This window comes from Octopus bimaculoides, chromosome 15 (assembly GCF_001194135.2).
Source record: "Octopus bimaculoides isolate UCB-OBI-ISO-001 chromosome 15, ASM119413v2, whole genome shotgun sequence".
Taxonomy (NCBI): Eukaryota; Metazoa; Mollusca; class Cephalopoda; order Octopoda; family Octopodidae; genus Octopus; species Octopus bimaculoides.
The window spans coordinates 27409628-27433443 of record NC_068995.1 but is presented as its reverse complement, the minus strand read 5'-3'; the positions used below and the strand labels follow the sequence as shown (position 1 = coordinate 27433443).

General features: G+C 33.8%; 1 protein-coding gene across 1 annotated transcript in view; it reads left to right on the top strand.

Annotated features, from left to right (window-relative positions):
* The window catches only part of LOC106873751 (leucine-rich repeat protein SHOC-2-like), a 705478-nt gene that overhangs the window by 175892 nt on the left and 505770 nt on the right, over window positions 1-23816 (top strand). Inside the window, exon 6 of the mRNA XM_052973213.1 lies at window positions 11753-11848. Coding sequence (XP_052829173.1) covers window positions 11753-11848 — 96 coding nt within the window. The remainder of the gene's footprint in view (window positions 1-11752; window positions 11849-23816) is intronic.

Here is a 23816-nt window from a genome sequence, read left to right as displayed (position 1 = left end):
GCAAGTGTAAAAAGTGAAGAGAGTGTGTCCAAAAAGCCTAAATTAAGCGAAGTGAGAGAGAAAATGCCAGAAATTGTTCTTAATGGAAGGAGAATCTCCTTCCAAACAGTAATCCTCCTCCTCCCCACTCTATCATCTTCTTCGTGCACAAATCATCCTATCTTTAAGGCAATTCTGTTAATAAAACCAGTTTACATATTTCTTTTGCATTCTCTTTTTCATAACTGTCATTTTACTTGTAACTACACCTTTCCTGTTTTAAAACCCGTAAAAAAATTATTTTTGGGACTGGAACAGATGAATCATATTTTAGTTTATTTCAATGGGGAAATTTAATTTGTAAAATGAGTAAATTGTAAAACGACCTTAGTCATTAAATGAATTAAACTTGAACTGCAAGGTATCAGTATAGTTGAGAGGATGAAGAAGTGTGATGTAGACAATAACTAGTGATCCCACAATTGCCAGTATCAAATTACAATGCTCAGGTGAGTAGTAATTTTGGTGTACAACTGTATTTTGTGATAAAATTAAAAAAATAAGAAACAGGAGGATAATATTAAAAACAATAACAATGATGAACACAGCAATAAGAAGAAAATGATTATAACAATAGCAACAATGCTACTACTACTAATAACTGTAATCAAGATAATAGTACTAATATTAAAAATGATAATAATAATAACAATAATATAAAAGATGATAATAATAATGATTTCTTTATTAACCACAAGGGTTTACATTCAGTAAGAAAAATATGGACTGCATAGGACAAAACAAAGGTGTGTGTGTGAGGGCTTTGCATGTAAACAAGACTAACAAAACTAAAAAAAATATTAGTAATAGCCACTACAGTAAAAGCAGATGATGTCTAAAGGAAGATAGCGTTGTGGGTGGTCAGGGAAGTACAATGGACACAGGCAATAAACCACATGAGTAAAGTGAGAGGAATGGTAATGAAGCTAACCAGAACTCTTCCTGGTGATTCCTGTGAAAGTACACAATTCTACTCTGAAATAGAGTGTAATAATAAGAAATGAAAAATAGAGTGAAAGAGATTTAGTGAGAAGTAGAAAAGTTATAAAAGATCGATGCCAGTGGTTAATGTTGAGGTACCAATGATGAAAATATACTAGTACTGAAGTTAAGGAGTTAAAAATGAAAGGATGAATTAAAAAAATTTTAAATATAAAGTTTATTTCTTTAATTTAAAAAATAAGAATTAAGAATTAGCAAAAATTAAAATGTTAGTGATGCAATAAAATTCTAATTCTTTATAAATGAATAAGAAATTTAAGCAAACTAAATGAAAATATGAATTTTAGAATATGAAATATGAGTAAATGATTAAATAATATATAGGTGTACATGTACAGATGCACATAGACAACCACCTACATATATCTGTGTGTATAGGTTAAATTAAGGTTTAGAAAGGAGACATTAAAATGCAGTATCCAAGCCTTGTTTTGGGTGGTAGTGTGCCTTCAGAGCATGTTCACCACTTACGGCTATCAGGCATCATTCACGTTACAGCACTTTCATTGCTTTCTATGTCAGGAATTCCTAGGTGCATGTTGGGTATATTTTAAATGATTGATATGGAAGATGGAATGTAACTAGAAGCTTTATTTAGCACAACAATTGTTTCAGCTGCCTTCTGCACTGCTCCCTGGTGGGTGGGGAATGATGTAATGACATCAGATGCATCGCACAGTGCAGGGAGCCTTGTCAGGTGATGTAACACACTCACATACACTCTCACACTCACATATGTACATATACATATTATACACTTGGATACATGCATCTGTAGATACACATTAATGCATGTATACATACAGAGAAACACTCAAACACATGTACTCACATATACATATACTGTACCAATAACTATATACACACCATCGCACAGATACACACCCAAACATCTATACATGTACACAGACCTATAGACACATACATATACAGACTCATGTATAGACACACATATGCATATATATTTGCATACATATATGTGAAAGAAATATACCAACACACTGCCGCATATAGAAGACATGTCTTCTATATGTGTATATGAGGAGGAAGTTGTGTGCACATATACATACATATATACATGTATGCTTGTGTGTGTGGTTGTGTGTATGTATGAGTATGTTTATGCACATGTTTGTGTGTGTATGTGCATGTACATATACATGTTTGTGTGAGTGTGTACATATGTAGACATTGTGAACGCAGGAGGTTTTGTGAGAATATGGTTGCATGTATTTTTTATGTTTTATCTTTTTCCTTTTTTTCTACCTATTAGAGTAACTTCTCTTTTACTCAATGGTTTTTCATAGCATCTATTGCCATTAAAAGCTGATGAGAGTGCATCATAGCTCTTCATTCCAGCATTCAAAACACCAAGTACTATAATGACAACTTACTGATTGTCCTATATTATACATATATACAAGTAAGAAAATGGAGAAATTGACATGCAGACATCACTTTATTTAAAGATATTTAAATCAATATAATGAAATTCCAGTGCTACAGACGTTTCCATTTCCAATTAATTCAATTACAGAAATGAAATTAATTTAATTTAAATTTTCATATTGAAATTGGTTACATTTCAACTTGTTGATTAACCTATGGCAGACTCAGATGTGTGCATTGTTTTAAAAAAACATTCTTTTCATATATATATACATATAAACAAATATGTTTGATATATTTGTGCATGTGCATATGTAATACATAGTTTTTATTGGTGGTGGTGTTGTTGTTAGGGTGAAAAAGATGTTACGGGGAGAGAGAGAGAGAGAGCAAGAGAGAAAAAGATGGGTAGGGAGAGAGAGGTAACATTCATCAAGCAGTTGTGCATGCATTTGTTAAAATACTGAAGACTACAAAAAATATGACGTATCGAAACTGCTAGTTAATTACCATATAATGGTGTTGCGTCATCAATATTTGTGCATAATCTATGGTCAATATAAACATTGTAAACAAAAGCAAAACCTACACATTACCAGATACTGTATATAAATAATTTATATTAAAAGTACACTAAAGTTGTAATTACTATTAAGATAATATGTTTTATTTCAAATTTAGTTTTATAAATTATTATAAGAATTTCAGCGATATCTTTATGAGAAACACGCCACGTATAGAAGACATAACATTCATGTACACCATTTAATTAAAATATCATATTATATTAAATTATATTATATTATACTATATCATATATATTTCATCAATATTACAACTACTAACCATTTTTTAATGCTTATCATCAATGATGATCATATATTTTATAGTAGTTTTTAAGAGTCCATTTTAACATTTTAAGAGATGTCTCCTAGAATATAAGATCAAAAATAATTCTTCTAGACAGAGAAAGCAAAAAGAGCTTCTAGGCTTATAAGCAGGCTTATCATTGAAAAAATGATATACAAAACATGAGAACCAATGTATTTCTTTGTTTTGAATGTAGATAAAATGTCAAGTAGCAATTATACTGAATGTAATGATGTGAAACAGAATAATAATATGAGTACTAATGAAAAAACTTTGTGATTGCAGGGTTAGAAATAAATGTTTATTTAAAAAGTATTGTAAACAAAAGAATGTTGTTTACAGATGTAAAGTGATATATGAGGGTAAAAGTTTCTTCTACACAGGGGCTACACAAAATTTTGTTAAGAAATGCGTCTTTAACCATATTCACACCTTTAATAATAGGAACAGGTCTTCTACCAGCCTCAGTAAATCTGTTTGAGACTTGAAAGACAAGAAAAAAATTTTCTGTGGAGTGGAAGATTATAAGCAAGGCAACTGCTTATAAGCTTGGAAACTCCTTTTGCTTTCTCTGTCTAGAAGAATTATTTTTGATCTTATATTCTAGGAGATGTCTCTTAAATGCTAAAATAGAGACTGGGTTTTCATTTGTTCATGCATATAAATGGACTCTTAAAAACTACCATTAAATATATAATCATTGATGATAAGCATTAGAAATGGTTAGTAGTTGTAATATTGATGGAATATATAATATAATATTTTAATTAAATGGTATTGGTTTTGTCTTCCCCTTTGATTTATTTGGGGGTATTACTTATGCATTGTTTTCATTTTCTGGTTGTTTATTCTTTGCTCTTCATCTTGTTTTTTAAATGTTTTAGGGTGTGTTACATTTTCAGGAGGTATTGTGTTGCTATTTCTAACAGCAGTAAACAAGGGTTCATTCTGCTGTTTGATGTACCATCCCAGACTATTTTTCTTGTTGATAACATAGATGTTGCATCCTATGAGGCCTCTTCCTCCCTTGTTCTTTGGTACACATGGTCTATCAATATTGCTCACTTCCCTGCTTTTTCTATCCACTTTCTTAAGCCCGTTCTTTGTCCACCTAACAACACCTGCACTTTATTACATTAAAGAAACAACCTCTATGTAGTCATTGTCCTGATCTTGTTCTTCCCATTGAATCTACTTTCCATAATTAATTTGGTTCTTCTTAGGTATTCTTTCCTAAAGCTTTCCTTCAACTCACTCTCCTTGATTTTGTCATACTCCAGAATACCCAGATACTTATATCCATCCATCTCAACATTCTTGATTCTCTTGTTGAACTACCACTGGGTAGTTCTATACCATCAGTTGACACTACTTTGCTTTTTCTTATGGTAAGCATACCACACTTTTTAATCCCAAATTCCATCCTTATATCCTTACTGAATATCTGTACTGTGGAAACCAGACTAATTATTTCATGCTCACTCTTCCTCTGCTTCAACACAATCCTGACAACAGATCAAACTTCTCCCACCCTTTCTTCTAGACAAGTACAACCTATCAGTGTCACTCTGGGATGGAATACTCTGTAGATTGTCAATAGTTTCCATCTGAGAACAGTTGATAACTTTTACTGATGATGAATCTGTGGGATAGCAAGCCAGATCACAAGTTGAATCTGTAGTGATGTAGTCATTGTTAAATTGTACCCATGAGAAATTGGATAAGAGAGTAGGTGAATTGCTTTTTAAAGCTAGATGGTTTCAATGTAAATCTGTTGAATGAATTTTAGTTAAGAATGACAGCAGGTCAAGCCTGAATTTAGAGGCTCTATGAAAAGTAAACCTTCTTTCATGAGACATTTCATTGGTTGCTGTGCATAAAAGAGCTCTGATGGAAGCTGAGGCCAATCATCTACTCAGTCTCTCAGACTCACATATAGCAGCATTCATCCACTCACATTGGCCATTCCCTTGTAGATTATATGGAGTGGTTCTGGTCTTGGTTACACCATTCTCCAATAGAAAACCTCTGAACTTTGCTGATTCAAATTGAGCACCCCTGTCTGAGTGAACTGCATTAGGGCTTCCAAATAAGGAAAAAAGCCCAGTTAGCTTCTCAATGACCACCTCACTGGATATTTCCTTACACGGAAAAGCAAGGAGGAAATGCAAATATTCATTCACACTCATTAAAAGATGAGAAAAACTGGAGGATTTGGCCATAGGTCCAACAAAATCAATAGATATTGTTCCCAGACTCAGGTGGCATGTATGACAGATTTTTGATGTGGTCGAGGGAATTTTGGCTTAAGTTTGCAGCAGATCCTACAGTGATGGGTAAGTTTTTTTACCTCGTTTGCTGAAAGGATAAATTCTTGGCTGTCCAATAATGTAGCAACCTCACAGTTCCAAGTGGCATATCCTTTACGAGTTCCATGGCCAAATTAGTCATGTTCTCCCTTTTCTTTGTTTCCAATGATGTCATTAATGTAACAAGAAGTCTTTTGAAGAGAATTATCATGAATGAATGAATCCATAATGCGTTGAAAGATGGCAACGGCATTGGTGCACCCAAGTGGTAGGTGAGTAAATTTGAACAGATTGTTACAGACTCCAAAAGCCGTCAAATGAAAATCCGCTTCACACAATGAAATTTGATGGTAGGCTTCTTTCAAGTCGATAGTAGATGTAATTCTTTCAAGACAATCATATGTGTAAGCTGTGGGATAAGCATCAATAGGACTAAAGCAATTTATGGTGTTGGAATAATCAACTTCTAGCCTTAACCCTCTTGATACAATGAATGACTGCATGTGCCACATGCTTCTACTTCCATCTTTTAACATGCTTTTGATTTCACTTTTGATGAGCTCTCTATAACAGTGAGTTCTTTGTGATTTCATGACAATTGATGTTAATTTGGATGTATCAATACCAGGTAGCAGACTTAAACATCAGCAACTTAATTCCTTAAGAAGAACAGAACAGAAATAGAAATCAGCTCCTTATTACCATCTAGATTTAGCATTAGCACTTTGTACGATCTTAAAATGTCCATCACTATTACAATAGGCGCTATGAGTGACCCAACGGAATACACTCTTGCTTTGTAATAACATCCATCCCACTTTAATGTGACTAAGCATGTTCCATTGACCTTAAATTGCCTGTTGTGGGCTAAAAGGATATGCTGTTTTGACATTGTTAAAGGAAACTCAAATTCTTTGGCCAGATCCAGTTAAATAAAGGTCCTGCCTGATCTAGTATTCAGTAGAGCCTGTGTTGTTTGATCATTTATTCTAACCTCAATGAGTTTTGTTTGATCTTCAGTGGTGGCTAGCTGAAAAATTGAAGCAAATTATTGTTGGTTGAATCATTTTTAGGATGTACATTACATTCTGTTCTGATCATGGCAACCTTCCGTTTGGAAGAAGTTGGTTTCTTTGTCATACAAATGGCTCCTCGGGGTCCTTTCCAGTGGAAGGTAGAGTTCCTGGCTGTACATGTTGATTTTGAATGAATAGACCCACCACACCAATAGCAGGATCATTTTCCTGAAGCTGCCTGAACTGGAGGGCATGATGGATTCATTCTTGACAAGTTCTTTGCTTTCTCGTTGACCAATTCTATTGTTAAAGCTAATTTTACCAATGATTCTAGGTCATCTGCAGTAGACTCAAGTCACCATTGACAAATGGTCAATGAATTTATTCCTGAGATGAAAGTGTTGCAAATTAATAAGTCACGGTGTTGTTCTATACTTAGAGATTTATACGATACTTTCTAGCAAGATTTTTCAGGTCTAACAGAAAGCTTTCTATCGATTGGTCTTCTGCTTAAGTTGTTGTTACATAGTCTGTGTTGAGCTTTAATAGAAGAGGTTTTCTTGCTAAACTTTTATTGAGGAGATTGAGCACTTCCTGGAATGAGTTACACTCTTCAACAACTTGGTAAGCTTTAGCACTGTAGAGAAGTAGAAGTATGGCTAAATGCAATTCAGTGGGTATTTTTGCTTGCTTGATGTGCATGTGTAACATTTTTCACCAATAATTGTAATCTTCAGATGACTTGTCAAGAAGTGTTTACTGGAAGACTTTTGACTCCATTACCATTCTTAAGATTGAATAAAATCATATTGAATAAGAAGATGCAACAACCGAGGGTTTTATTCAATGTTAAGAGCAAGGCAACTTGCGTTAGGAAATTTATATACTGTGGAAGGAAGTGATACAGAAGTAAATGAAGACCAGAAGTAGAGATCCGCAATGAATAATGGAATAGAAACAAGATTATAACAGTTGAATCACTTGTTATTGTCCACATCACCCTTTTTCTTCCTACCAACTATTTGTTATCACTTTCTCATTCTTCTCCCTTTACTTCCTCTACTTTTTCTTGTTCTTGTCCTTCTCTCTCATCTTCTCCTGCTTCTTCATTCCCTAACCGTACTTTCATCTACTTTGGTATTGATACTGTAATCTCCCTGTCCATTTTTTCACAGTCTATTTACATTTTCATATTTATTTACTTTTGTTTCCTCATAAGCAAGATACAAAACCTGTGAGATACATAATGTAAGACCATAGCTTTGATGCAGGTCTGAGGAAGTGATACTCTAATGTTTAAAACCACAAATATTATATAAATTTTCTCTTTGATCTTTTGCATGAACTAGCAATGAAAGCAGAGTTGGTACAGAAACAATTGTAACTGATCATTAAAGATGTGTTAAAGCCTTTCTGTGTCTTTATATTTGGATTGCACATATACATTTTATATATATATAAAGGCACATGGCTTAGTGGTTAGGGTATTCGGCTCGTGATCACAGGGTCATGAGTTCGATTCCTGACAGCACGTTGTGTCCTTGAGTAAGACATTCTATTTTACGGTGCTCCAGTCCACTCAGTTGACAAAAATGAGTAGTATCTGTATTTCAAGGGGCCAGCCTTGTCGCACTCTGTGTCACGCTGAATGTGAAGGGGTATGGCATGTCCATGGAGTACTCAGCCACTTGCATGTTCATCTCACGAGCAAACTGTTCCATTGATCAGATCAGCTGGAACCCTCATCGTCATAAGTGATGGAGTGCCAGTTTTTTTGGGTTTTTTTATATATATATATATATATATACTACCAGAGATATCCAGCATTGCTTGGGATTAAAATGACATAGTTTGTATATATATTACAGTTATGTTGAAGCAGGTGATATGGGAAAGTGAAACATTGATAACAAAACATTGGGCTAATTCAACTTAGGAACATGTCATGTGTCTGTTTGGAGGAATCCAGGCCCTAACCTGTCATGGAAAATTGGGCTTGGTGGGGTAAGTGATTTTTGAACACACCAAAACGCTGCCAGTGGGTATACTCTCCTTTGCTGCAGTCGGCGCTGCATTTAATACAAAGCCTTTTATGGTTGACAGTCGAATGAATGTGGATGTAATGGAGATATTGTATGTAAATGGGTACATTCCGCAAATGGGCTACAATGGGAGACAGCAACAGGGAAGTGAACTGTTGAAATGTTGCAGAAAGTGAAGGGTTGACATTGGATTGCTGATGTGGCTGTAGAATAAGAAACAAAAACTGAGCCACACACATACTCACAGACACATACACATTCATATAATAGTAAGGGAGACACAGATATACATTCATACAAGGCAGTCATCACATATGTATATGTAGATGTGTGTGTTTAATAACTTACATAACACGGAAACACACAAACATACTCACAGACACATGCATACTCATATACAAAATGTGACGTGGTGGGGTTGGTAGTGATATAAAACGTCCTTTACTATCTCCTACGTGGAATGCGCATACTCACATACAGACACATACACACTCATATAAAATGTCCTGTACTATAGTTGACTATAGTTGACTATAGAATGATTAATCTCTATGAAATGTTATATTGTTCTAATCAAAATGAAAAACATTACATGTTGACATTTGTAGGATGTAGTACTATATAGTGAGAGAGACGCACTCAGACATACATTCACGCATGTCAGTTGTCACATATGTATATGTATGTGTAGATGTGTGTGTTTAATAATGTACCTAACACGGAAACAGACACATACACACTCATGCACTCACACACATACACTCATATACAAAATGTGACATCATCGTTGTATAAAATGTTTTGTGCTATAGTTGACTATAAAAAGATTATCTCTGTAAAATGTTATATTGTTTTTATTGAAATCAAAAGAAAAAAGAAAATTACATGTTGACACTCAGGGGCAGTGTAATACTATTACCTTGTAAAAGATGATTTGATCAAGCTGTTTGAAAATACATAGGGAACAGACAGACAGAGCGACAAAGAATTTTAGAGACACACAGAGACCTACATGCACACATGTCAGTCGTCATATACGTATATGTATGTGTAGATGGCATTGGTCATGACTAAAAGTCTGTCACTAGTCATTGCCTCTGTGAGTCCCAATGTTTTAAGATCATACTTTACCACCTCATCTCATGTCTTCCTAGGTCTACCTCTTTCACAGGTTCCCTCCACAGTTAGAGATCGGCACTTCTTTACACAGTTCTCCTCATCCATATGTGTCACATGACCATACTAGTGCCATCATCTCTCTTGCATACCACATCTGATACCTCTTATACCCAAGACACTCACACTCTGTTGTACATGCACACTGACATTGCATATTTAGCGAAGCATGCTAGCTGCATTTCTTTCAAGCCTACACATATCCTCTGTGGCCACACCCCATGTTTCACTGCCAAGTAGCATAACTGTTTGTACACAGTCATCTTACAATTTGCCTTTTACTCTGAGGGAGAAGCCCTTTGTTACCAACAGAAGTAGGAGCTCTCTGAACTTTACCTATTCTTATTCTTGTAGCTGCACTCTCAGAGCATCCATCTCCGCTACTAACTTAGATAATAGAAGCTATCAACTACCTCTTGCTTACCCCACTAGCATTTGATGGAATCTATTTTCTGTACATTTTTAGTGTTAATTGTACCTGTGCACCTTCCACACACACAAAACTATTTTCCCAGTTAACCTTCCTCTGATATTGCTGCACTTCTTATGTGTCCATAGCTTGCACCGAGTACACATCACCAGATATTTTAAGCATCTAAGTGGTCATCCCCATCTTTATATCCTTCAAGGCTTTGTCTACCATGCTACTGTTTATTCAGATTGCTGGTCCCTCTGTTGGATCCACACTAAGCAGACTCTCCTTCTCCTATGAGTTCTCTACATTTAGTAGTCTTTCATAATGGCACTTCCAAGCCTCCTTCTTTGCAAAGTTACTGTTATGACGTGGCTATACACATCTGGTTTAAAATGGTATTACACAAATAAATAGTTGGTTGTGGTTATCTAAAAATAACCTCTCACAGACATATATTTTAACACAGAACACTCTTTACTACTCAAATGTAGGCACAATACTCAGTACTCACTGTTCAACTACCGACTGTTAAACTAACATGCATTGAACTAGCACGGTAACCCAACACAGTTGAACTAACACCATCAACTACTCCTTGACAGTTCACTCTGTTCTTATTTATTGTAATTGATGAGTCCACCTTCAGTCATATGGGGGTATTCAGGATTCTCTCATAACAGTTAGTAACTGCCAGTGACCCATCATCCATGCAAACACATTTCTCTCTTACCACATCATAATTTTCTTTGACACACTATCTTGCAATCTGAAACATTTCAAGTCTCTGGTCCTCACAATGCAGAACATTGGTAAACTTCCTCCTTTCTGCTTCTGTGGCTAAATACATGTTTTCTACCCTCCTTCCTAGCTACCTGATATAAGTTCCCTGCTACCACCACTCTTCCAGTCCTGTTTCTTTGCTCTAATGGTCTTGTCTACAGCATCGTTCTACCACCACATCACCCTAGTTCTGGTTAGGATTTTCTACCAGCCACAGATTTGGTCTGTGGCACTCAGCAAGCTGTCCCACAGGAATTCCCAGTTGTACTCTGTTACAAGTCTAGTTCCTCCTCTTCTTTTTTGTCAAATTTCTCAATTAGGGTGTCCCTAAATTTCTGACCATTTAAAGGATCCTTTCATATAATACGTGTTTGGTTGTGTGTGTATTTTTACAATCTCAGGTATAATCTCTATTGTTTTTTTCAGTGAAACTTGATATGATTTAAATATAATAATATATTATAAACATTCAATCTGATTTGTAGTTATTTTGCAAAGCTAAAATGTTTCCATTGACATGTTTGACTTTTTTTTATTTAAAGCTCTAAGTTTCAGTTCACAATTCATATGGTGGCAACACTACTTCCTTATTAGTTCTTGAAACTGCTGTGTTTTAAAAAAGTTGAGGCTGAGTTTGCTCAATATCAAATAATTAATAACTATAGATGAGATCATTACTGACATGAAATTTATTTCTCTTGCATTTAATTTCAGATACCTGATGTTGTATATAAACTCAATTCACTGACTACTTTATTTTTACGGTTCAATAGAATAAGAATAGTAGATGAAGCTATAAACAATTTAACTGTGAGTATATATATATTTACACTTCAAGAATATATTTCTTACATGTTGTCTTCCATATTTGATGTGTATCTTACATGTTACATGTATTATCTAAGACATACTATTTTGAAAGGAAATGTAAACAAATTGATTATAAGGAAAATATCATGTCGATAATGTCACAACCAGAGCAAAATCCACCCTGTGATTCTGGGTAGATATCATTTACAATGTGTTTGATGATCCTGTCAAGAATGAGTCAAGCAAGAATCTTACCAGCAATAGACAGAAGCAATATTCTACAATCATTAACACAGACACTTCTGTTGTATTTGTTCTTATACAGATGTTGAATTGAGGTATCCTTGAAGTCCTGTGGTACACAGCCTACCTTTCAGATGTTTATCAAGAGGTCATGCAGTTTCTTAAAAACTTTCTGTCCACCATATTTCAGGAGGGATAACATCCCTGCCAGGTGCTTTACCAGAAGAGATCTGTTTAATAGAGTTTACCACTTCCAGAAAGGTTGGCTCCAGTGACTGTCGTCATTAGTGACTGAGGTTCAACACGGCTTAAAAGTGATCTTTCTGTCGGTTCAAGCTGTCAGATTTGTCAGTCAGCAGTGTCTCTCTATTTGATGAAAAAATAGGAGTAACACCATACTCTTGAGGACTATACACTTTCTTGAGGCCATCATAAAACGCTTTAGAATCCTTTCTGTCTGCAGCTTCTTGGAGTTCATAGCCTTGAAAGACCAATAAGCCTCCTTCATCTGTCTCAGAGCATGTTGGACCTGACCTCTGCATTTCTTGTAGACATTCTCTTTTCTGGATGAGCCCTTATCATTTTTCCAAGTGCTGTGAGAGCTGTGCATTTTATCTATCAACTGCTGGACATCTGTGTTGTTATCGTTGAACCAATCTTGATGTTTACAAACAGAATGTCCAAGTACTTTTACAGATACAGAGTGTGTTGCATCATGCAGAGCCTTCCAAGATGATTCTATGTCATCATTGATATCAACAGTGTTGAGTGCAGTGTCCAACTTGATAGAGAGCTCAGCATGCTTTTCAACAGTTTTCAAAGGCAGAACATTAATGAGCTTAGGCACTGATGACTTCTGTAGTCTCATGTGTTTCAGATGGCACATAGCTTTACTATGCAAAGAGAATGGTCTGAGAGATAGCACGTGTTATGAAAAGAACGTGTAATATTAAAGTCCCTAATATCTCATTTCTTTGTGTTAACATAGTCTATGAGATGCCAATACTTAGATCTAGGATGCATCCAGGTCGTCTTACAACAATTTCACTGTTGAAAAATGGTATTTGTGATGCTTAGACTGAATTCCCTGCAGATAGCGAGCACACGCAGACCGTTGGAGTTCATTTGACCTACACCATGCCGACTAAGTACACTCTCCCATGCCTGATAGTCAGTACCAACATGAGCGTTCAAGTCACCCATAAGGATAAGTTTATCCCTATGGTGACAATTGGAGATGACATCAGGGAGCTGGTTGTAAAATTCCTCCTTTTCCTGCTTAGTGGTGGCTATGGTTGGGGCATAGCAACTGATAAGTGTAGCATGAGTATTGTCATTAAGTTCTAACCTTAGTGTCATGATGCGATCAGAAATACTTTTGGGTAGAGAAAGAAGGAATGTAGCTATTTCTGTCTTGATGGCAAAACCAACACCAGAGTGATGCAGTTTGGGTCGTTCCTTGAGCATTTGTAGAAGGGGAAGATATTGAATTTTTGTTCTCCACATATTTCCAAATGTTTGCTTAATGGAATTTTCTGTAGCTCCTCTTGTCAGATGTGCTGTCTGTGGATTCTTGTGCATTGTCAAAGGGAATTATTGGTTTCACTAATATACTTCTCTTTGAATTTAGGGCAAGTAATGCAGTATATGAGGTTTTGCATCTTGCAGTTCCTATTTACATTTACGCTGAATAAGAATCCACTCTTAAATTTTATGTGGGTGTCCCCATCTATATGTTTGTAGTTGTTGTTGCATATTCCACATCTGCTGTTTCTACATTCCTTTGTGGAGAATTCTGTTTCATTCTCTGACATGAATGTTGCTCTTGTAAGTTGTTTGTTAAGGTTACTATTTCACAGGTAGCTTTTGTCTGTCAGTTTTCTCATTTTGGGGCTCTATAAGAATATTGGTAGGTTTGATTGTATATTATGAAAAATATTGGTTATTCCAAGATTGTATGTTAGTAAATGGAACAGTATGTTCCTTTTTTTTTCTTTTGGAGTCTCAAGTTGTATGATGTCTAATTTCATTGCTTTAGAGATTCCATTATTTATAAGTTTCACAGGGTAATTTTGTTCTTGTAAGAAGTTTTTGAGTTCATCAAGTCTAACTTGGCATATTTGTGGGTCAGTTATTGTGGTACAAATGCATCTTGCCTAACTGTATGGGATGCTCCTTTTGATGTGTGAGGGGTGGTAAGGGTAAAAATTTAAATATTGGTGTGACAAAGGAGTTGTCTATTTTGAAGTGAATGTCTAGGAATGGTAGTTCATTGTAGCTGATTTATGTTGTAGATTTGATAGAGGGATACAGTGTGTTGAGGGTGTTGTGAAATGTTTGTAGGTCTTCTTTTGGTTTATCCCAAAAAAATGAAGCAGTCATCGAGGTAGTGCTTCCACTTCTTCATGATGTTTTCCTTAAAGTTGTGATCAAAGGTTTTTCTACTTCCTCATAAAGTCTACTTTCTAGGTAACCCATGACTAAGTTGGCATATGAGGGTGCAAATTTCGTACCCATAACCATGCTCTTTATCTGTTGGTATATCTTATCAAATCTGAAGGTGTTTACTTCTAGTACTAGAGGAGTGGCTTTGGTGATGAAGTCTGTTTTGAAACATTGATCTATACATCTGTTTTTCTCTTACCAGTGTTTGACCACTTCCAGGCCTAAGGTATGCGGTATGTTGGTATAGAGGTTGGGATGTATTTGAGGAAGTCCAAGTCATCCTCTATATAGCTGGGTATTAATGGGTATAAAAGTTTGAGGTGTATGTCCAAGAGGCGACTCAGTTGTTGTGTTGGGGCCTGGAGCCCAGCAACTATCAGTCTCATTTTGAGGTCTGTGGGTCTTTGTGTTTTGATGTATTGACTCCTCTGTTCATTTATGGCCCTCTGTATCTCGGAACTTTTGTGGATTTTGGGCAATCCATAGAAATTGCTTTATTTTCTTTATCTGTGAAGGAGTCCTGGTATTCGTTAATTAATGTCCTGATTTTATTTAGTGTTGTTTTTTCTGGGTGTCTTGATTCTTCCTTATAGTATGGTTGATCTGTTAAAATTTCTAGTATTTTTTCTTTGTAGTAGTCTGTGTCCATGATTACTATCACCCCACCCTTGTCAGCGTCCTTCAGGGTGATTGAATTGTTGTTCTTTAGTTTTTGTAAAGCTTCTTTTTCTCCTTCCTGAAGGTTCTGTTTGTAGTTACAGGTACTGAGAGGGAATTTCGAAGGGGGTGAAATGAGATTTTTTTTTTATGATTGCTTCATCTTTTACTGTCTTGTTGTTGAAGAATTCTAGAAGACAGAGGTGATGGTTGAAGTTCTCAATATTGGTTTTTAGTTCTATGAGATTCGGAGTGGGTGTGAGGGTAAATTTGAAACTTTTTAGTAAGAGACTCATTTCATTTTCATTGAGGTCTCTATTTGATGAATTTATAATTTTAGGGTCTATGTGTTTTCTGGGTTCATTAGGAACTTCTACTGTATTAGGTCTAGAGCACAGTTGTAATATTTTCTCCCTTAAAAATGGGTTGTATTGTTATGCTCCAATTTCTATTTCTGGGGTTCAGGCGTCTTTGTGAGTGAAGGAACAGTTCATGTTGTCTGTATATATTTCATTGTCCATATTAGTTGTTTTCTTCCCATCTCCTACATTTGTTGAGCCATATAGGATTGGTGGTCATATATTGTAGGTTTCTTGTGTCTTCATTATGATTTTTTATGTTATAGTCTCTGTGTTGCTTGTTCTTCACCTGTCTCTTGTTCCATGTGTTCATCAGTCTAGGTTGTCTAGTATTATGGGTTAATGGTTGTTTGTATTTTGCTTGTCTTTCTTCCCATGTGTTCCTCCACCTATGAGAATTCTGTATGAATTTGATTGTATGTTAAAGATGATCTCAAACCATTACTAAAACCTTTTTACCACATTGTTATTGGACCTTGCAAAACACTCCAGATTCCGAAATTCTATAAGAACAGCTGCATTCCCTCTTCTGTACTTGTCTCTCTTTCTCCTTTAGAAAATTATAGGTTGGAGCTTTAAAATATATTCAAAACAAAACATCCAACCACAAATAGATGAATTTGGAAATGTAATTGTGACAGCATTGTGTATTGCTTTCTTTAAAAGTCCATTTTGCAGTTTGAAGGACAAACCCTTGGACAAAAATCAAGAGTAGTGGCTAAAATGACCAAAACTTACCAAATTTCAAAAACATCTAGAATTTCAATCAAAGAAAGTTGACCACATCCATATAACTATTCTTTAATGAATTCAAAAGAACAAGACCTGGAAGTGCATCTGATTTTTCAATTAAAACTTTGACCAATTCAAATACAAAAATTCTTTTTCCTTCCCCACCTTAAAAGGCCACTAAGTACTAAACAAACAAATCTGACTATACCAATACAAAAGCTACTCCTCTTTACCTCTCCCTTGTTCTCAAATAAACTTTTTCTTCTTTCTTTTCCCTTGCTTGGCAAACCTCACAAAATTCTTTATATATAAAAAGGCCAATAAATCTTACTTTAAACTACTTTTTGATAAATCCAATAAGGGAAGAAATAAAATGTAAATAAAAAGTATAACCATCCAACATTCTGACTACCTTATTATTCTAAATATACATACATATAATACATACATAAATATATATAACACATATATATATACAAACACAAATACACACATACATACCTCTCTCTCACTCTCTATCTCTTTTTTCTCTCTCTCTCTAACTGGGTTCTCATTCCTTAGGTATTTTTCGTTGGTGTTGTTGTTGTTGTTCAGGTCACTGCCTGGAATCTTGGGGTTAGTAGCTCGCGCTCTTAACCACTGCGCCATATGTCCATGGGCATATAGTGGTTAATAGGAAATATACATAGTAGATATCATACCCCCATACCCACAATTTACACAGGTACAGTAGTGGGCTATTATGTAGATGTATGTATGTATGTATGTATGTATGTATGTATGTATATACATATATGTAGATAGATGTATGTATGTGTATGTGGGTTGGTGTATGAATATATATATGTATATGCACATGTATGTAAGCATATGAATATGAAAGTAAACAGATCAACATGCAGACGGATAGTTACATAGGTTATATGAACAAACAAGCACACATATGCAAATGAAGACTGAAACATAGGACCATATATATATACACACACACACTTTACTTCACACACGGACACATATGGAGACACACATCCACACATATGGAGATGCACATCCATACATACAAACACGGTACATAGTTGCAAAACACACACACACATGCACATACATAAAAACACAAACATGAATATACAGAATACATACATACAAATGTACACACATAAATACATATGCACACACATACATACATGCATACACACACATGCATACATACATGCAAGCATGTATGAAATGGTTGCAAGACACAATGAAAATTTTAGAAAAATAAAAAAGAAATAAGTGGAAGTTTTACCGGTAAGTGTGTTAAATTATAAGGCACCAAAAGAAAAATGACTCTCCCCAGGCACAACAGTATATGTATGTTTATATATATATATATATATATATATATAAATACAAAAATGGGACAAGAATGCAAAAATATCCAGACAGGTGATACAAGAAAGGGACAACAAAACATCCAGACAGACGATACAAAGAAAACAAAGATGGGTCATTTGGAGTTTTCTATACTCAGTCAAGTTCCAGATTATCTTTGTAATTTTGGCTTGTTATACTCGAGTTATCTCCAATCTGGCCAGCCCCAAGGAAAAACTAAGCTAAGGGCATTAAATTTCTTGGAAGAAAGCAGTGAATGCATACAAAAACAAGGATGGAAAAAAACAGAGAAATGTTACACAAATACAAATGCAATAAACAGGACATAACAACAGGTGTCTTTCGAATAAGGACAAATTAAATTAAGCTGGTGTGTGTGGAAGTAAAGCCTTATGGCTGGGACATAGGATTTAATAGGTAGTGGGAGAAATATAGATGCTGCATGGATGGTAGTCGAACCAAGAAAGAAATGTCAGGCCTAGCTGAACACTGGTCACATGTAGAATACTGTTATAACACATGTTGTTGATATATATATATATATATATGTGTGTGTGTGTATATATATATGTGCGTGTGTATATATATATGTGTACATATATGTATATATATTTATGTATATATATATGTGTATGTATATATATATATATATGTATATATATTTATGTATATATGTATGTATATGTGTGCGTCATACTAATACATCCTTTTGTTATTTACACCACCTGTCCTCGTCTGTTGTTGTTTTTTCGTATATTCTCCCATATATGTATGTATATATTTATGTATTTATATATATATGTATATATATATATATATATGTATGTATATATATATATATATGTATGTATATAAAAATATAAGACAACCCATGAAAAATAATAAGACATAATAACAACAATAATAATAATAACAATAGTAAGATTATTAGCAATAATAGTAAAAATTATAACAAAAATAGTATTATTAAATATAAAAAATAAGAATAATAACTGAGACTTTACACATAATATAAGTAACCCTAATAAGAGAAATAATGAAATGGATACTCTATGGCTAATAATGCCTTTTGCTGTGCAAATCAAGAATAACATAGTAAAAACAATTTTCAGTTTAATTAGCAAACATTTTACAAATGGAAAAAACAAATATTGGGAGATAATCAATAACAAAACAATAAAAATAGGATATAATTTAACACATAACCTAGCTACCATCATCTCCTCAATTAACAATAGAAAACTGGACACCTATCTTAGTAGAAAAAATAACAGAAGTAATACAAACACAAATAATAATAATAATAATAATAATAATAACAACTATAATAATAATAATAGAAATAGCATGGCTGGTGATAACAATAATAACTAGAAAAGCACTCGGAGAGCACAGACCTCTGCCAAGCAGCTCATTTCTACCCATATACACGCATGCTGAAAATCGCCCAATTTCCCAAACCAACACCAGCAAAAACATAACCTCCTTGGCGGTGGGTAAAAACAAATTACAGCCATATGATTTTTTTTAAAAAAACCTAACCCTAACCTTACCAAACTAAACCTACCTACCTACTTTACATCCCTCTGTGATCAGTATAGTATCAATCATCCCTCAAGGGTCCAGCATCAGTTGTTGCTACCACTGCCTCCTCCTCTGCTGATGCTTTTAGCAACCATTGAATATGTTAGTGTCATTTAATTTCTGAACTGTTTCGCTGCTGTTTGTTTATCTTGTTTGATCTCTTTATCCATCAGTTTCTAGTAAGATAGATGCGTAAGTAAAATTACTAATAGAGAAACGAAAATAAAACTTTGGAAACAGCAACACCACCATAGGTTACGTAAAAACTATGAACGTGTTTTCAAGGGAGATAATCAAAGAACGTAACATTGTAATACTTCATGTAAAGTAAATATATCAAATGAAAAATCCTTCAAAAATCCATAAAAATTCCCGGATCACTACCAAAATTTCATCATCTCTTCCTTGTGTCATTTCTAACCTTTCCTGCAAGTTTCATTGAATACTGTTCACAACTTTTTGGGTTATTTTGCACACATACGGACAGACGAACAAATCAATGCTGATAGAAACATAACCTTCTTCCTTGGCAGAGGTAATAATAATAATGACAATAATGATAATAATAATAACAACAACAATGTAAGGGAAAATAATAATAGAATAAAATTATCCTAACCAATAATAATAATAATAATAATAATAATACTAACATTAATGATCACAATAGTATATGCAAGAATAACATTATTGGGATCAACAATAGCCACAGAACTAATAATATAATACCTGTCAACCCCATTAACATAGACCCCACACAGCCACAGAGAACATGTGATTGTAGAATAAGTAATAATTGTGTATTTAATAATAACTGCATTAGAAAGGAGGTACTGTATCAATGTATAGTAAGTACACAATATGACAGCAAGGTATGTGTGGGTGCAACAAAAACAATATGAAACGGAGGCTTAATTATCATAACTATACATTTAGAAACAGAAATAGGAGGAATTCTACAGGATTAAGTAGCTATATATATAGGAACTTAAGGATGGGGGAATTAACTATAATTTAAATTGGAAAATATTAACAACAGCCCCAGCATATAATATATAATAGAAATTGTATGTTATGTATTAAGGAAATTTTCTTTATAATTGGTGCTAAAATTCTGCTTGTTAATAGCTTTAAAGAACACGTTTCCTGTCTTCATAAAACTGGGCAAACCTTTTCCAAATACGACTAGCACCTAGTATTAAAAAGCCCATACTGACATAATAGTAATTATTATTATTCAAGTTATTATTGATGTTATACTGTATTATATATAATATATGATAATTATGCAGGTATATAAAATAGGGTATATATTAAGTTAGCTATAATTATATCTATGTATGTGTGAGTATATACTACTATTGTTACTACTTTTGTATTAATATATGTGGGTATGTGTGTATATGTGTATCTATGTGCATGCACTTGTGTATCTATATATATTCATATATGCACACATATGTAGGTTTGGGTATGTGTGTTTGTGTTTGTTGCTGGTACCTTTAACAGATAAACATTAACTAGCCTATGATTTACATTAAATTACACCCCACAAGTATATAAAGTAATAGCATTATCTAGTACTACCCTTTGGACTTAATCAGGTTTTTTTTTATATAAGCTAGTATATATATATATGTGTGTGTGTGTGATTGTGTATCATCATCATCATCATCATCGTTTAACGTCTGCTTTCCATGCTAGCATGGGTTGGATAGTTTGACTGAGGACTGGCAAGCCAGAAGGCTGCACTAGGCTCCAATCTGATCTGGCAGAGTTTCTGCAGCTGGATGCCCTTCCTAATGCCAACCACTCCGAGAGTGTAGTGGGTGCTTTTACGTGCCACCAGCATGATGGCCAGTCACAGGGTACTGGCAACGGCTACGCTCAAAAAGGTGTATATATATATATATATATATATATATATATATATATATTGTATATACATATCTATGTATATAGATACAGGCATTGATATGCAACCCTATTGCAGAACCAATAGATAAATAAATTGATTGAGTTAATAATGGACCTGAATATTTGAGTATATTATTATTATTCTGATTTTAGATCTTAATAACCCAGAGTTACCTCCCTTCATTCTACTTATAGTTAACCACCCCCACCCCCCATACCACTTAATTATAACATTAAAAATAATTAACTGAATAAATAGACGGATAAATATTTTAAAGGACTGATTGGTTCATTAATTAAGTGACTCAACACTATTACATAAAAGCCTTACATTTGAGGCATTTTGTCAGGTAAAATAGATTTTAAACATAATTTTAGCGATAAATAATGACAATTTAGTAATATGTAGGTACATATATAAAAGAGTATATATAAAGATATATATTGAGTTGGTTCATTAATTAAGTAACTCAACACTGTTGCATGGAGCATTGTAATTAATGTATTTTATCAGAGAATTCATTTTAAACATAATTTTAATGATAAATAACAACTTGGATAAACAACTTGGATAAACAACTCGTATGGTCACTTTTGGTCTGTTGTCCCCTATTTGAATTTGGTCTGAATAACTTCCAACATATAATTTTATACCCTGTATTATCTATATGGTTTAGTAAATATGCAAATGATTCCCTAATTAGACAGATACATGTGTTATTATATACTGTTTTTTAATAACTTTGTAATAACTTATCTTTCATATGCAGTCTATTAAAACCACATCTCCTTAGAAATATCACTTTAACCTAAAATACTAATATATATATATATATATAAATTCATCCACATTTTACTTATATATTTCGTAATTTAACAACTTAATTTAATATAATATAATAGAGTCAAGCCCCTATATTGATTTTTACTATCCTACCTACTAATAGTTAACCTTGGAATATATGTTTTTTATTTGCATACATTTATATATTTTTGCGTACTTTGTTGTTTATGTTACAGGTTATCCATTAACCAAAAATAACAAAGTCAGGGCCTTTCAAAACAATAGATGACCAATTAGATTACAGGACTGACCATAACCCCCTCCCCACTTCCCACAGGGTTTCAGCAACTCAATAAACAAAAAGTAAGGGAAAATAATAAAGTATCTTGATTAATACCTTGAAATTTATTACTTTTAGTACCGACTAATGTCACAAGTATCAATATAAACTCTAACCCACTTATTGTGGACCTTTGTCTCAAGCCCTCAATAGAAAACATATCGCATGTTTATATATATATATATATATATATATATATATATATATATGTGTGTGTGTGTTTGTGTATAATTATGATTATATGAAAAGAAAAATACGAACTACTATAGTAATCCTCCCTTCTCAACACATGAAATATATGTGCCTATGGGTGTGTTTGTACGTAAATATATATATGTGTGTGTGTGTGTGTATATATATATGTGTGTGTGTGTGTGTGTGTGTATTCCTCATTTATATACCTTTTCATTCCTACAAAACTACAATACCATTAAGCTAGATTGACTATTTAAATTCCACTATTATTTCTCTTTTGATAATTTTCTCCTACCTCTGTTTATACTTTATCTAATAAGAATAATATAATACACCTAATAATAATAATAATTGATTCCGTTGCATGCATATACATATATATATAAATATATGGATATGTATTTATATATATTTATGTGTATATATATATATGTATATGTAAAAGTGTGTATATATGTATGTATTTATATTTATAACTTAACCTGATGAACTTTCTAAATTCTTTGACGAAGCCCAGAGGCACACCAAAGTACCTTAATTTTATCTACCAAATACTTCAGTTCACTGAAGGGATGGAAGTAAAGTGGGGGTACTGTGGCCTCTTGGCTGAAACAGCTGTAAGAAACTATTCTACTTTCTTTGTTCTCTGTTTTAATAATTACTGGTATTTTTATATATGTAAAGCATAATCTGTTACACATCTATGTATATTGTTATAATTGTTCTTTTCTAAAAAGTAAATAAATAAACATTATATCACGTCTAAAAAGTTGATGAATATGACCTCTTGATTCCCTCCGTTTTCTTGTTGCCATACAAATTAAGAGTAAAATAAATTTTTACCCTCACCCATTTATTACATTCAGGAGTGTAATTGCCACACAATAAAAAAACACTTGTGAAGAATAATTGGGTATTATGCCAGCAGTATATTGGATAGATATTATCCCTTAGTTGGTTGGATTCACAACCTCTAACTCTCTTGGAATTATATGTAAAGATATATATATATATATATATGTATAAATATATAAAAAGATAAAGACAGCAATGGTAAAGTTGGAAATATATTTTATGGATAGTCTTACAGCTGTTTCTGGGAAGATCCAGGACTTCCCTTCATCGGAGACAGAAATAGTAAAGGAATCGATTATTATATCCATAGGCAGAGAGTTATAGTATGAAGTGAGAGTGAGTGTGATGCACTGAAAAAAGAAAGAAAGAAAGAACAGTACTTGGAGTGTAGTTTCATTCCAGTAGTAAGTATCCGTGTAAAGTAATCCTTGTGGGAATTTTCCGGAAAATTCCCACAAGGATTACTTTACACGGATACTTACT